Below are 15639 nucleotides of genomic sequence, written 5' to 3'. Positions count from 1 at the left end.
CCCTACATATAACATGACAATTCTACATAATAAGGTTCTTGAAACAATATACTTGCCTGTAAACATACAAACACCATGATGGCTAACTTTGAAGACCACTGCTAATAGGGAAGCATTTGCTAGAACCAGCAAATAAACCAAAGACTAACCTTGTTATGTTTTTTTATTTTTTCTTTCACCCAATACTATTGTAGGCTAAGCTGCAAAGACAGTATATTGTAACTCTGCGACTCGCAAGAACAATTCTTTTTTGCTTCTTTTGGCCACCACATTACTATCAAATGCTTCTGAGACATGAAGTAAAACCTGTAGTTTTCATTGCCCTGTAATTTTCTTTCACCGATCTTTGAGAAAATTTTCTATAATGTGAGGAAGAAAAGCATTTTTTCTGCCTGCTCACACCTCTACTGGACTCAATCAAAACCCTTAAGTTGTGCCATCACAGCAATGCCACTGAAGCCAGAAATAACATCACTGCAATAACAGTATTTCTTTTAATCTCCAACACTAACTGAACAGTTAACTTCGCCACACTAACTTAACAAATGCTATGTAAAAAATCCTCTGAAAAAAAATTTCAGAAAAAGATCAGGTTTCCAAATAACTTTTATGTTCGCTGAATACGTCTGTACTCAAATACACTTACTTTCCTGACATACTTTCTCCTGTGCTGAGACAGAGCAGTGGTCTTCCCCCTTCCCCAGGAGTTCTAGAGCCCAATGTACAAAGGCTTTCTAAAAACAGTAGACTACCTATGCTCTTCCCATGGAAAATAAATACCTTTATGCTGATATTAATGACCACTTTTTGGATTTTGAATTACACAATCTGAACCCCAAAGCAATGAATTTGTTCTTTCAGTACAACCTACCTAGGCCCTCTGGATGACCAAGTATATTGATTTGCTGGCAGCTTTTCTCTTAAAGAGTATTCAGCAACCATCATGTCAGGTGAAACGTAGGCACCAACACCTGCAAAAAACATTCAAGCATTTTAAATGTACAATGAATTTTTATTAACAGAAAGAAAAAATTTCTGTGGTTTAAATTCATTATAAGAATTTTTTGCTTGACATGTAATAATGGAAACATGCATTTTCCATATCATTACACCCAGATATTTTTACAAAGCAAGTGTAAAGCAGCATGCTATGGAGTAACAATGTTTTATAATATTGAAATATTATGTAAACTTCAAAGTTTCATTTTTATTCAACTGAAATAGAATGTATTCACCTTCTGCATTTCTTTCACATCACTTTCACGTCTCCACTCTCTCCCACACGCCTTGGGCTGTGTTTACACTGTTACAAACTATACCAAACATACCTCAAAGCAATCTGTGTGAATTGGTTTATGTTCACATGGCTCATAGCTACGCCACCTGGAGCAGATGGCCACATCCACAGAGCTCAAACACAGCAATGAGACACTCATTACTTACTTTCCTATGTATCGGTTCAAAGTGCCCAGAGTGTGTAAATGACTGTCAAAGTCTGCTAAAGTTCTATTTTTAAAACATGATCTCAAGGAATCACATTGCACCTGTGCCATGTACCTACAGTGTACACTCCATTTTCTTTACGGCACAAGCACTATGAGGATAGTAGAAAATTACCATACCAAGCTGACGAACAAGTTTGGCAACATCTGTGTCCATACTGCCTGTGTGAACTAAGCCAACCCATCAGCTAGATTTTGCTTTACCCTCAAAAAAACAAACAAAAAATCCCCAACCTATCTGGTTCACTTCAGATGGAAGAAAAGGAGCAAGAAGAGTGAATGATCACTCAGTCCCTGGAGTGATATAAGTACACTGAACTAACAGAGTAGATGCACTGAAAGAGCAAAGCCAATGCAAACCTGAAAAGAGCTTCTAAGTTCCAGGTTCAACCCGTCTCATTAGTGAAGTAACTGCAGATGAACTTTAGAAAGTAATCAGCATTCTACTAGCTGTCCTGAAATAGCATCTCTCCAACTTTCAAATCCACGTGCTAGTCTTCTTGCATGAGAATTCTGAGGTTTAACAAGCAGCTTGTGTAACTCAGTAATGCAGCATCAGATTTATATAAAAATAAAAACTAAGGAAGCTTCTCTAAATGCTAGACATTTTGCTAAGTTTTATATCTCAACCTTTCACTAAAATATCAAAACCATACACTTAGCCCTTCAGAAAACCAAATTCTTATGCCAGTAATAGACTTGCACAGAAGTGGCATTACAGCTGAAAGAATTCTTCCTCTAGAAGGAATTGTCCAGGTCATGTCATGGATTATTTTACATCCAAGTTAAAATGCTTTGTTTCACTACAAATAGAAGTTAGAGTGTCTGATGAAGACAAAATATCCAAAACTGTGGTTCTGACAATTCAACATTACAAGACCTTCCAGAACATTACTTAGAATCCAACTTGCTTATATTTTTTACAAGTCGCATTTGCCAGCAGCTAATGGTCTGAGTGAAGTGGTGTTCTCACATGGTTACAGTTAAGACAGAAGCTGAATACTGTCAACATTTTTTTTTCCCCCCAAAGAAAATGATTTACCTATTACACTAGATGTAGTTCCACCAGGACATCCTACTGTAGAAAGGCAAGGGCCATTATTTCCTGCACTTGAAACATAGATTACATTGTGTTTCCACACCGCTTCATTAATAACTTCACAAATTCTCCTGATGAGGAAAAAAAAAAAAATTAATCAAAAATACTCTTTTCTTCCCACAGGGCAAAACGCCCATTTCCTGTAGAATCTCTGTGACCAGTCACAGAACAAGGAATATTATGCAGACTGCTTCCCACACCTAGCAGAGGCGGTTTCATACAGAAGCTGACCACAAAAAATATTTTCTGGTTTTAAAAAGAAGCAACAGTTACGTAGCAAAATTAGGTCTTAACCCCCCCCCCCAAATTATGTGGTGTTCCAACTACAAAAATTCTTTATTATTCTGAAACATTTTTTATATTATAGGCAGTTAAAAATATAAACTGCAACAGTTTAATGTATATGAATTGTTTGTCTGGACAATTCATCTTACTGACAGTTCATTTACACAAAGCTCAACAAATGTAATTCCTCTTCTGTCATATTAAAATACTTTATATTAACCACAGTGGTACTCACCCAGAATTTGGCCAATGTGTTGCCTCTCCATAGCTATAGTTGACAAGATCGCATTTGTATTTTATTGCTTCTATCATCTGATAAAGTAAAAATAAAAGCCAAAATACATACTAGTCATAGAATAAGTCACTTAAGGAATGGCAAAGAGTATCTGTTTAAACTGATCTGCTACAGATCTAAGAAAAAGGGATAAATTTCTTTTGATTCTAGAGAAGAAAATAATTTACTTCAATCAGTTATTTAAGTGGTATTTCCTGAGTGAACAAACAGAATAAAAAAACCAGTCCCTGAACAGTCTTACTCTTGTCATGTTCCAAGCTATAAATTAACAGTACCCTAAGAGAAAACTGCAGACTTCATTAGTATTGTCTCAAATGTCTGTCCTCAATAACATAAAATTCTCTTTTCCTGTGCAGTTTGGTTAAACTCCCAAAAGTTGCAAAACACTATAGTACACCTTTGTGTTGCTATAGCAAGATACACTATGGGCCACAAGTACAGTTTTCTGTTTTCAGTTCCTTTTCTTGTGTGAAGTTTTTTCCCCATCAACTCATTATATGGAAGATGGCTTGGGCCTTTTATCATTAAAAAGGAATTACATTTTTCCTCACTTTTCAGAAAGAAAGTAAAAAAACAACAACAACAAAAATCAGCCACATTAGTAGGTACTAGTCTCTATACTAGATTTAAATATTCTATAGTTATCTATGTAACTATAAAAAAAACCACTCACAACACAGACTAAGGAGCCACAAATAAGCATACAAGTAACTTCTCCCACATGTCAAACTAGCCAGACAAACCTCAACTCCGTTAGTCTGTAAAAAACCCTAATGCTCTGTGCAACAGAAGACTTGTTTTATATTAAAACGTTAGTATTAAGATATGTTTTAAAATGCATTCTAGTTTGCTCTGCAGGCTTTTTTGGTTGGCTTATTTTTGTTTGCTCTGGGTTTTCTTTGAGGGGAGGGTTGTTGGCATTTGGTTGCTTACTTCTTTCTGTTGGAAATATTCTAGAACTATAAAAACACTCCCTATAAGCAAGGGGAGAAGAAAACTGTAGAATATTGTGGAACACTAAGTCACATGGCTGAAATTAATCGTTTAGTCAGTGAAATACCCACAGCTCTTATTAGACCAGTGCCAGTCTCCATTGTACTTAGTCTTGTATCACCAATCTTGATTGCAAGAATCTGAGCTCCAGGAGCCACACCATTTCGTTCCGGTTCTTCTGGAAAGTATCCAGCTGCAATACTAGCCACATGTGTTCCATGTGCTCCTGAGGAAATGAAAAGTTGTATCACTGTATCTTTAGTGAGCTTCTTTATACCAATTTAATACACTCAATTTTCACTTACTGAGCTTTAAGTACATAAATCCAATTAGCAGCTGGTCACAAGTGGTGTTCCCCAGGGCTCAATACTGGAGCCAGTTCCATCTAATACCTTTATCAATGATCTGGATGAGGGTATCCAGCGCACCCTCAATAATTCTGCAGATGACACCAAGTTGGGCAGGAATGTTGATCTGCTTGAGGGTAGAAAGGCTCTACAGAGGGCTTTGAACAGACTGGATCGCTGGGCCGAGGCCAGTTGTATGAAGTTCAACAAGCCAAAGTGCCAGGTCCTGCACTTGGGTCACAACAACCCCATGCAAGGCTCCAGGCTTGGGGAAGAGTGGCTGGAAAGCTGCCCGATGGAAAAGGACCTGAGTGGTGGTCAACAGCTGCTGAATATGAGCTGTCAGCATGCTCAAGTGGCCAAGAAGTCCAACAGCATCCTGGCCTGTACCAAAAATAGTGTGGACAGCAGGACTGGGGAATAGATCATCCCCCCTGGTGAGGCTGCACCTCGAATCTTGTGTTCAGTTCTGGGCCTTTCACTACAAGAAAAAACACTGAGTTGCTGGAGCATATCCAGACAAGGGCAGTAAAGCTGGTGAACGGTGTGGAGCATGAGTCTGATGAGGAGCAGCTAGCACCTGAGGGAACTGGGGTTGTTTAGTCTGGAGAAGAGAAGGCTCAGGGGGCACCTTATCACCCTCTACAACTACCTGAAAATGAGGCTGTAGTGAAACGGGGGTCAGTCTCTTCGCGCAAGTAACAACTAATAGGACAAGAGGTACTGGCCTCAAGTTAAGCCAGGGAAGCTTTAGGAAGAAAAATTTGTTCCCAAAATATTTCTCAGGCATTGGAACAGGCTGCACAGGGAAGTAGGTGAGTCACCATCCCTGGAGGTGTTTAAAACACATTGTAGACATGGTGCTTAGAGACACGGTAATGGTTAACGGTTGGACTCGATCTTACAGATCTTTTCCAACCTAAATGATTCTAAAATTCTATAAAATGAGCCCAGGGTTTAAATCACTTATTAAATAAATGTTCTATTATTCTAAGGGAAAAAAACCCCAAAACCAGTGAACAGCAGCAATCTGCAAAATAAAACAGCTTTTTGAAGGGAGAAAGGAGGCAAGAGGTAGGGAGAAAGGATGTATTAACTTAATTCCACTAACAGAAGTTACTTCAAAGGCTCAACACTTCCTACTCAAAGTTATGAAAATTATACCTGAGATGACTCAGATAGCAGGGATTAAGGGTGAAAAAAAAAACCCCAAACCAACCAACCAAACAACAACAAAAAAACCCACTAAAAAAATAAAAAAAAAAAAAACAAAAACAAAAAACCAACCAAACAAAAAAACCCACAAACCCCAAAACAAAACAAAAACTGCAAAGTATAAAAAGGAATCTCTCAAAAAATGTCCATCAGTTTAGAAATCAGAACTGCTTCTGTAATTCTACTGAGATAGGATCATTTAATGATAAATTAAGAATATTTTTCACATCAAATACATCCACATCACCTTAACCACTTAGGATGCTTCCAAAACAAAACAAGATTATATAAAGAACACACAAATTCAGAGTGGTTAGAGCTACAGCTATAGCGACACCTGCCATCACAAAAGAGTTTGGATAAACCAAAATAAAGATCAATCCCCCTTTTGTTCACGGGTATGTCTTATTTAAGATTTTAAAATTATACAAGGACAAAGCACAGCAACTAAAAATCAGTCATCACCTATATTTTAAAACAAAATTAAAAAAAGGTACTTTGAAAGAAGGTTCTCTCCATTTTAGACATTAAGATGCAGAAACATCTTAAAGAGTTCCTAAATATACACATTGTATTTGTATAGGCATTTGAACACATAGTTGATAATATTTCAGACAAAAATGCTAGCAAGTTTGGTAATGAGCTGTCATTATAGCTTCAGTTCAGGAAAACTGAATATTGATCTTGACTGCCACAGTAATGAATGCTGTATTAAGACAGCTGCCTTGAGCCATCCCAAGTGTCAAAATCAGGACCCAATACAAACTGCTGCGTCTCAGTGGCAAAATTTTCTTACTATTACTTTCATTTACCTCCACTTGTCACAATGGAAAGAAGGTTTCCATCATCATATATATTCACAGAGTAATTCAACATCTCAGATGTTCCAAAAGATCCATACTCCTGAGCTTCTTTGTAGGTTCTCAGCACTGTACAGCTTGTCAAGTCACCACTCTCACTTGTATCTATGCAGGCTCTGTTGACCAAAAGAAAAAAGGTAGTTTTCCAGCTGCTGTAAGCTTTTGGTTATCTTGCCCCCCAGCAAAGAGTACCACAAAGACTTCAAGAAGTTTGGTTCTGTGTTTATGGTATCTTAATTCTTTAAGTCAATATTTTTAAACTGGGTTGTTTGCACTTAAGATTCAGAAACTACAAAGATTCTAAATAAACTCACTTTCAAATGCTACTAAATTCAAATAAATCTTTCTTTGAAAAGCAAGCATATGGAAATTTGGGTAATTCAGCAAAGACTTTTGTGGGTTTGGGGTTTGTTTTTTATTGTTGCTGCTGTTTTGGGGTCTGGTTGGTTGGTGGTTGTTTTTTTTTCTCCCCCTCTCACCAATGGATACTCAAAGCAATTTTACTCTGCCTCAGAGGAAAACCCCACAAGCTTACCCTTTGTATCATGCTGTCTTTAATAAGACTTCATTCTACCCCATCTTCATTCGGGACTGGAACTTTGTCATGAGACTCGAGTGATGCAGGAAGATTATTTTAAAGCAAAAAATATTTAAGAACTCTATAAAGAGGGTAGATTTCAAAGTTAACACAGCCTTCAATGCAAGCTGGGTTTTTATGGGTAGAAGATGACATGTTACACAAGTTTAGGCATTTACCTCCAGGTCTCGCCGTCATTCCATACCAGACAATCATATACTGGGCCAGGATCACTGTATTTTTTCTCAAAAGAATTCAGCAGTTCCACTTGATTTTGAAGTTCTTCCTTTATTAGTTTATTTACCTAATAAGGCAACAAGAATACAGTCAGACTATTTCTGAAATTGTTACAAGACAGGTAATCCTACATTACTTTCTGATGTTATACATTTGTTCTGTTACTTCACCAAGAATGTAAGACTATCGTAGGAGTCACAAACATCTAGATGTTTAATTGACTTCAACAGTGCATTGTTTATTTTTGGCCTGCTTTATAGAGCTATTTTCAATTTCTGTAATTGTAAAGCTTAAAACCCTTATATATATATTTATTTACACATCATTAAATGTTACAGAAGTGACCTGAGGTATTCCTGGTACTTCACTGAAATAGTATCTAGTTTACAAAATAAAGGATACATTTAGAAGATTCCAACTTGGAACACAGCAAAGATGACAGCCTCAAAAAAAAGAGCATATTAAATTAAAAATAAAACTTACTCAAAATATCCTACAAAGTGTCTGAAGTAACACCCTTTTCATATTTGACAAGCTTAGAAAGTTAACAATGATAAGCAAATCAAACAACCATCCATATATAGGCTTTTTAAATTAATCAGAAGATTAAACTAGCAAGTGATCTGCCAGAAGAACCACAAGTATCTTCCCTTCACTCATCTAATAAAATATTTGAATCCTCTCAACCAGGAACAAGTTGTTGCAAACAAATTTATGAATTTATTTACTTATCCAAACCTGAGAAGGAGAGCTATGAGCCACATCGAATTCTTCTTGTTTTCTACAGGCCTCTGCTAGAGCCAGTCTGTGAACAGGATCCCACAGCTTTTCCTTGCGTTCTTTCTGTAGAATAAAACCAGGTTCCTCAATATATGGACAAATACATATATATCAGAGTATCAAGACTACAAAAGTAATATGAAAACTCTACTTTGAAACACAATAGCTAAAAAAGTTCAATGCTATAAGTGAATATCAACTGCCACACAGAAAAAAACCCTGCTATCAGCAATTTCTAGACTTTTTGCCACTGTGAGGAGGACCACCAACTGGACTGTCCTGAAAAATCACAGAAGAAATGGATCATGTCAAAACTAAACAAAAATCAGTGAGAGAATAGCTTTCAAGTGCTGGCTAGCAGCCTACATGTCTTAGCAAATCATATATCATAGTTTCCCAGAAAAACTTAGGAATCCGAACAGTGAAATACGACCATACACCAGAAGTAAATCTAATTCCTTACCTGAATCCTCTCCTTAAGAGCCTTAGGATAGATATCATAGCCATTTTTTATGCCAATGTGATATTTGCCTGAAGGATTTACCCAGGTTCCTGGAATCTGCAGAAAAGTGTATTCAGAAAAGCATTAACCAATGGCATTAAAAAAACATAAGAAGAAAAATCAACACTGTAAGAGAGCTTGGAAGAGAGACTTGCAAATACCACCAATTTAATTCCCTGCCTCCATGACAGTAACTACTGCACTAAGTTACAACAACATGACATGGCAATTTCAATCCAGCTCAAAAGGAATCAGTATCAATTCATGTGACACTACCATTGAACAACTTCAAGTAACCATTGCCCTGATGATCTACTTTCAAAACATAAAGCCCCAGCAGTGACTTTACTGGGTAGAAGTCAAGGGAAATAATAGCGCTATAAACAAAAAGCAGCAGTGTAGCATGAATGCGTATTATGGTTAGAAGTCATGACAAACATCTGAATGTCTACTTTCATATCTCACTGCAGTTTAGACTCTCAGGATATCAGATCCACTATCCCTAGTTAAAAACAAAACAAAACAAAACAAAAAACAAAACAAAACAAAAACCAAACCAAAAACCAAGAAAGCAAGAGATTCACCCTTACAATCATATTCTGTGCAAAATTCAGAAGAAAGCTGATAGCATGGGAAGATCCAAAGAGTTGATGCCCTCGTATCACCTCATCAACCTAACATCAATCAAATTATGTCAGTAGCATCAGCAGTTCTAAGCTCAGCCCCCTGCTAGATCTCATCATATCTTTTTCAGAACCCTACAGGGTTTCTGTTCTATTTATAGTTGTAGGCTCACTGCATTTTCACTAAGTCCTCACGGGTTTTTCAGTCTCTAGACCTATCTACCCACAAGTTGAACACCTGCCTGCTGACAGAAATTCCTTGTTTTGCTCTGCTTGCATGTGCAGATTTTGCTTAACCTGTTAAACTACCTTTATCTCAACACATGAGTTTTCTCACTTTTACCCTTCCAGTTTTCTTCCCCTCATCCTGCTAGGGGGAGAGTGAGCGCACGACTGCATAGAGCTTAGGTGCTAGCTGGGGCTAAATCGCGGCATCTGGTTAAAAGAAAATAAGTTTTGCAGAAACTAAGTACTAAACTTGTAGTTAAACAAGAAAGGAAAAGATGCCCAGTAGTGTCTCTGCACCAGTGAATACTCACCTTTAAAGTTCTTCCAGACAGACCGACAATTTCTCCATCTTTAGGTTCCACAATGGTACATGTAGTTACATCACCACTGCCTGTTGTATCAATTATATCAATTATCTTAGGTTTCCCATCAGTTGTAATCTGAAAATATGAATACAGAAAAAATGAAAATGTAGTTGATTATCCTTCAGCACAAAACCCAGGAAATTTTTCATTACTGTTAATAAGAAAGTTGATATTTTTAATCACCCAACGTTTAACTGAAGGACATAAAACCAACTTGAAATTACTTAACTTTCAATGAACTAAAAGCAATGTGTCCATCTTTCTAGTTTATACCAATTCACTAACTAATTTCTAAAAAAGATTTACAAGAGAAACAAGTAAAAACATTATATCAATAAAGCACAGGAGCCACAATTTAAAACCAAGCTGAAATTTGCAAAAACTACTATATGTGTTCAAATAATCCCACCATTCTGGCCAAATTTTACAGTAATGAATACACAACTCTAACAAAATGAAAGGTACTTAAGTACAGGCACTCACAAGCTTGAGTCTCTTAACTGAGCTTAAACCTAAAAGGAACACAAGCTACCATCATCTTGTTTTTCCTTTTTCAAGGATTCTACTTCTTTTAATCAATCTCAAGTATTAGGAACTATTGCTAAATACCCTAATACTGCATAAGGAGTGTTTTTACCAGGGTGAGGAGAAAGGGAGCTGACTAGCTAAGAGTTAAAAAACATAACTTTAAAGCCTCTTCAAATTAAACGAAAACTAGCCCTGATGGACTTTCAGTAACTGCAGGCAACTAAACAACAACAAAAAAGAAACTGCTAACCTATCTAAAGTTCCTTTCACCTAAAGTAACCTTCTACACAATTACCAAGACTATGATCAAGATTTTTTTTTATTTTATTTTACATTTACAAAAATATTCAATGTCTTCTTGTAATAACATGCTTCATCTAGTAGGTATTGTATAAGTTCATTCAGGAAATAAACTATACTATATATACAGTAGTATTTCATTCAGTTCAGAGCACTGAAGTGCTTCTCCTATGGAGACAGGCTGAGAGTTGGCCTGCTTCAGCCTGGAGAGGAGAAGGCACCAGGGAAACCTTAGAGAAGCTTCCAGTGCCTAAAGGGGGCCTACTAGCAATCTGGAGAGGGACTTCCTAGAGGGCATGTAGTGATGCGACAAGGGATAATGGCTTTAAACCAAAAAAGGATAGTTTTACATTAGCTATGAGGAAGAAATTCTCCACTGTGAGGGTGGCGAGGCACTGGAAGAGGTTGCCCAGAGAGGTGTAGATGCCACAACCCTGGAAATATTCAAGGTCAGGCTGGACAGGGCTCTGAGCAATCTGATCTAGTTGAAGATGTCCCTGATTGTTGCAGGAGGGGCTGGACTATATGACCTTTAGGGGTCCCTTCTGACCCAAATTATTCTCTGATTCTATAAATTAGTCATATGCATCTTTTTTTAATTAAACATTAAAAACAAACAAAAAAAAGCCAAACAAAAAAAAACAAAAAACCCCAATCTTCTCAAAACCTTCTATACAATAACTACACTGAAAGTGAAAAAAGCTTCTTGTTCAGAAAAACAGCAATATTTGCTGTTCTCTACCATGTAAATATTTGGTATTGTCTTTATTTTCTATCAATAATTTTGACGCTAGACATAACATACATGGCATGTAGTTTTGCTCAAATCATGCTCTGGAATTATGAATTCAACTACTGAAGTTAACAACATGATCAAGCTGTTTCACGAAAATCACTCTGTTGCTGTCAAAAAGACAACAAGGTTCAGGCTTTTATCACACTTCAACAAATAAGGATAAATATTTCCAAGTCTCAAATTCTTATGGTTAAGGGGAAAACAAACAAACAAAACCACAACAAACAAAGGAAAAACCCTCCACAACACAAAAAGACACCCAACAAACCCCAAACAAAACACAAAACCACTCCCTCACAAACAACACCCCCCCCCAAAAAAACCAAAACAAAACCCCCAACAAGCCAGAAACAAACAGAAAAATAATAAGCAACCACTCCTCCAAATAAAAACAGGCTTCAACAGACCAGGGGGGAAAAAAAAAAAAAAAAAAAAAAGGACCAAATCCCAAACCCATAGCAACCATAAGAAGGACATTCATTTCATTTCCCAGAAGGTAACAAATACTGGTTTGGAATACACTTGCTAAGGAAAACTTCCATTCCAGAAACCAGAACTGTTACTCTGTCTATAGAAATTTATGTTCAGTTTTGAAAATTGTTAAAGGATGTTAACCTGGTAAAACATCCACTGAACAACAACTACACAGTAGTAAAAATTTACTTGGGAAACACCATGCATAGGCACTCAAACCATATGGTTTTCCAGCATTTCTAATTAATGCCTTCAAATGCCAGTCTCTACTCACAGAAAAGTCAAGAGCTGCTGCAATAATAAAGCAACTGCAAAGACAATTCTGAGATTATCAGGATTTGACATTTTTCAATATGCCTCTAAATTAAGTGAATTATTCAGTGATCAAAGCAGAAGAAAACAAGAATGAAAATGTAATCCAAGGTGACTTGTTGGAAGGAGACAAGTTATACTGGAACAGGTGGCCAGAACAGAGATTTAAGCCACAGCGAGCCTGGGTAGTTTTTATAGTTGCTTCCTAGCCAGCAAGACAATGTACAATTCCTACGCTACACGGCACTCCACCTCCCAGGTGAACAGCAGGTCCACATGTGCATGTGAGTTTGTACAATTAGAACTGACAAATGGGATTCTTGCAGTCAGACTCAAAGGTCTGTTTTTCAGGTGCAAAGGTCCAAGATTCAGTTCCTAATGGCAGTGATCCACACAGGTTCACCGTCACTTAGTGTGAGTAACCAGTGCGTCTGCTTCTGCTGTCACGGACCGGTTTGACATACTGCCCACCGGTAGTAATGGTACAGTGAAACTCAGTTCAACTGGGTTTTCCTTTTCAAGCCTTGCAATTCTGAGGAAAACAGAAAAAAAAAAAAAGGAAAAAAAAAAAAGGAAAAATAAATCAAGTGAACTTGATCAATTCCCTCATGTGAATAGAAAAAAATTGGAAGTAATGAGTTTATTACAAACAAGGTATGTTTTAGTACCTTTTGCGTTAAAATTCAAACAAAAATATTTTATAGTGTATTTAGAGCAAAACCCCCAATTCTACCTTTGATATCATGGTTTGCCTACAGCCATCTGAAAAAACACATGAAATAGTCTACAAGTTTATGACTTGTTGTTTATACATTTTAGTTTGAAGTTTGAAAAACATACTCTCATGTTAGCTCTGACTTTGTAAGGCAAATAAATTAGTAAATCTTAGTAAAAACATCAGAAAAACACCCCAACTCAAATCTATCTGCATAATCCTGGCAGCTGATCAGTACAACAGAAGTGTAGGAGCATCAGTATCTACGTGTTCTATGATTCTGTAGTCTGTGGCAATGCCAAATTAAAAGGCAAAGCCAGATGCATTTGAGCATGTTTTCACTAGAGGATACGTTGTTACTGATTCCTACTGACACTTATTGCTGCAACAGGAGATGAACAAGTTCTTCAGCACTTGGGTCACGGGACAGCTGATCATCATCACAAATAAAAATTAAAATTGCCTGAAAATTAACTCAGTGCTGAAAAACAAGTCAAACCAACTCAAGCTGCTACTGTTAAAAGGTCATCTCATAAAAGTATGAGCTAGTTTTAATAATAACTATAACAACAACTCCAACAGGAACTTCATAAAATAATCAAAATTGCAAAAAGCAGATGAACTGCCTTATCTATTGAGAAACATAAGAAATGGCAACAGCAATGGGGAAAGAGCAGAGTAGGGTTGAACAAAGATTATACATACACAACCACAACATACCTCCATTAAATGTATTTTACCCACTCACCTAAAATTTTACCAGTTGCTGTGCCTTAATGAGAAATTACAAGCCATGATATGGCAGATAACAACAGGAAATAGATTCTACCAAAGAGGCTGAGAGGAGAAAAAACTAGCATAAAAGCAGCAGACAAAGTGAACTTCACATCTGGCATCAACAGGTGTAGTGTAAAGCAATGGAAGATGACGTGAAATGTGTTCCCTAGAGGGCACTGGCTACAAAAGATTCAGAAAGAACACAAAAGTAAGTACAAGTTAGATAATGAATGTTTTGTGTGGCAAAGCCAGCCAACCAACAGAGAAACCAACCGGATGCGAGAACATTTGTTAAGCCCAGTAATTAGTCACTCTAGAGCAGCATGGAAAGGCCACACAGCTCCTTCAAATGTTTCTCCAACAGCCTTGCAAACTCACTTTCACCCATTGCAAAATTAATTCCATACACACACTCCCGAAGTTCTCCACAAATCCTTTACTTCACCACCTGAAACATTATCCTCCACATAAAATAGGTTGAATAAAATTTGTATTGTCACCACAGAGATCACGAGGGTTCATAAGTACCTCATGTGAGCCTTGGGTTACCTATTTCAGAACAAAGCTTACCTCTGCTGCCTATAAACTCATGCCTTTTTTTTTTTTCTTTCCTGTTGACTACTCCCCTCTCATAACCTTTAGAGATTTAGGGTGGGTTTTTTTTTGCTTTCATACGTGAAACTCCAGACCTAGGTACATCCCATTTATATTCGCACCTTCCTAATTGTCTTTTGCTACTTTCTGGTCTGCCCATGGTATTACCTTTGCTTTTTTTGCAAGCTTTCTTGAGCTTCCCAATTACTATTCCACCTACCCTCAACTTGCCAAAATCACCAGCTTCATTCCAGCTTAAATGAACTGAAGTTACAGCTGCCCCGTCCCTCCTTTCAGCCTACCTGTCCTCTTCACTCATCTTTTCACTTACCTGAACTCCATAAGGAGTCATTTCAGAACACTGAACTAAAGATCTGCCAGGGCTGGGTCCTTGAACTAGGTCACTTAGGAGTAAAATCTATGCCTGTACCAAAGAAAGAATGAAAACCAGCACCGGCCCTGCTTAGTTAAAAAATAAAGGATTCTGTATCCAAGCAAGTTCCCTGCAACTCTCTCTGAATCACTTCTCAAGGCTTCCTTTGCAACATCTCAGAGAAAATATGTCAATAAGAAGCAGGAAGGAGTAGTGAAACAAATGTCCACATACATACAAACTTACATGATAAAGCAACGTTAAGAGACGAGTTAAAATAAATAAGGAAGTGCTGAGGAGTGCCAAAATTAAAATCACGTATAAAGAAATTTACACAACTGAGATTGAGATAATTATGGCAATCACTGCGCGATCTGAGCTACGATCAAAAAAAGCTGGCAGAACCAAATTTGACACAGACTGTTGTTGCAATACAACGCACGAAAAACACACTGAGAAAGAGAGGCATGCAAATTTTGCCAGAAATACACTTTTCATGTAAAAGATCTAAGCGGCTGTTTGTAGCCTCAAGCTACCTTCTGTTGAAGTAATGCTAAAGCTTAACAAAACCCACAGACTGTACTTTCGCAATGATTTCTACGTGCCAGAAGACAATGAAAGAGATTTAAGTATTCGAAAACCTCTGTGAAGGGTTTAAAAGGAGGATCCTTGCACAAACACCCGAAGGGACCCATGCGGAGCCCCGTCTGCAGGATTCCCCGCCCTCCCGTAGCAAGAGCCCACGCTCACGCAGAGTGTGTGCTTAGCGGGAACTGTGAGCAAGCAAACAAACAACCAAACCGCGACAAGTCCCCAGGACAACCCTCCAAGGGCCTGCCCCGCTCCCGACGGCGCCTCGAGC

At 37.6% G+C, this 15639-nt stretch overlaps 1 protein-coding gene across 1 annotated transcript in view; it reads right to left on the bottom strand.

The window, feature by feature from the left end:
* The window catches only part of TPP2 (tripeptidyl peptidase II), a gene marked incomplete at its 5' end in the record, with an annotated part of 46780 nt that extends 36797 nt beyond the window's left edge, over nucleotides 1-9983 (bottom strand). The window contains 9 exons of the mRNA XM_010014640.1: nucleotides 872-971; nucleotides 2545-2672; nucleotides 3122-3198; nucleotides 4246-4400; nucleotides 6549-6712; nucleotides 7353-7477; nucleotides 8149-8253; nucleotides 8654-8749; nucleotides 9855-9983. Of these exons, the coding sequence (XP_010012942.1) occupies nucleotides 872-971; nucleotides 2545-2672; nucleotides 3122-3198; nucleotides 4246-4400; nucleotides 6549-6712; nucleotides 7353-7477; nucleotides 8149-8253; nucleotides 8654-8749; nucleotides 9855-9983 (1079 nt within the window). The remainder of the gene's footprint in view (nucleotides 1-871; nucleotides 972-2544; nucleotides 2673-3121; nucleotides 3199-4245; nucleotides 4401-6548; nucleotides 6713-7352; nucleotides 7478-8148; nucleotides 8254-8653; nucleotides 8750-9854) is intronic.
* Between the last annotated feature and the right edge of the window lie 5656 nt (nucleotides 9984-15639).

The sequence above is a fragment of the Nestor notabilis genome, unplaced genomic scaffold, assembly GCF_000696875.1.
Source record: "Nestor notabilis isolate BGI_N333 unplaced genomic scaffold, ASM69687v1 scaffold6355, whole genome shotgun sequence".
Taxonomy (NCBI): domain Eukaryota; kingdom Metazoa; phylum Chordata; class Aves; order Psittaciformes; family Psittacidae; genus Nestor; species Nestor notabilis.
This window is presented reverse-complemented; position numbering and strand designations above follow the sequence as displayed.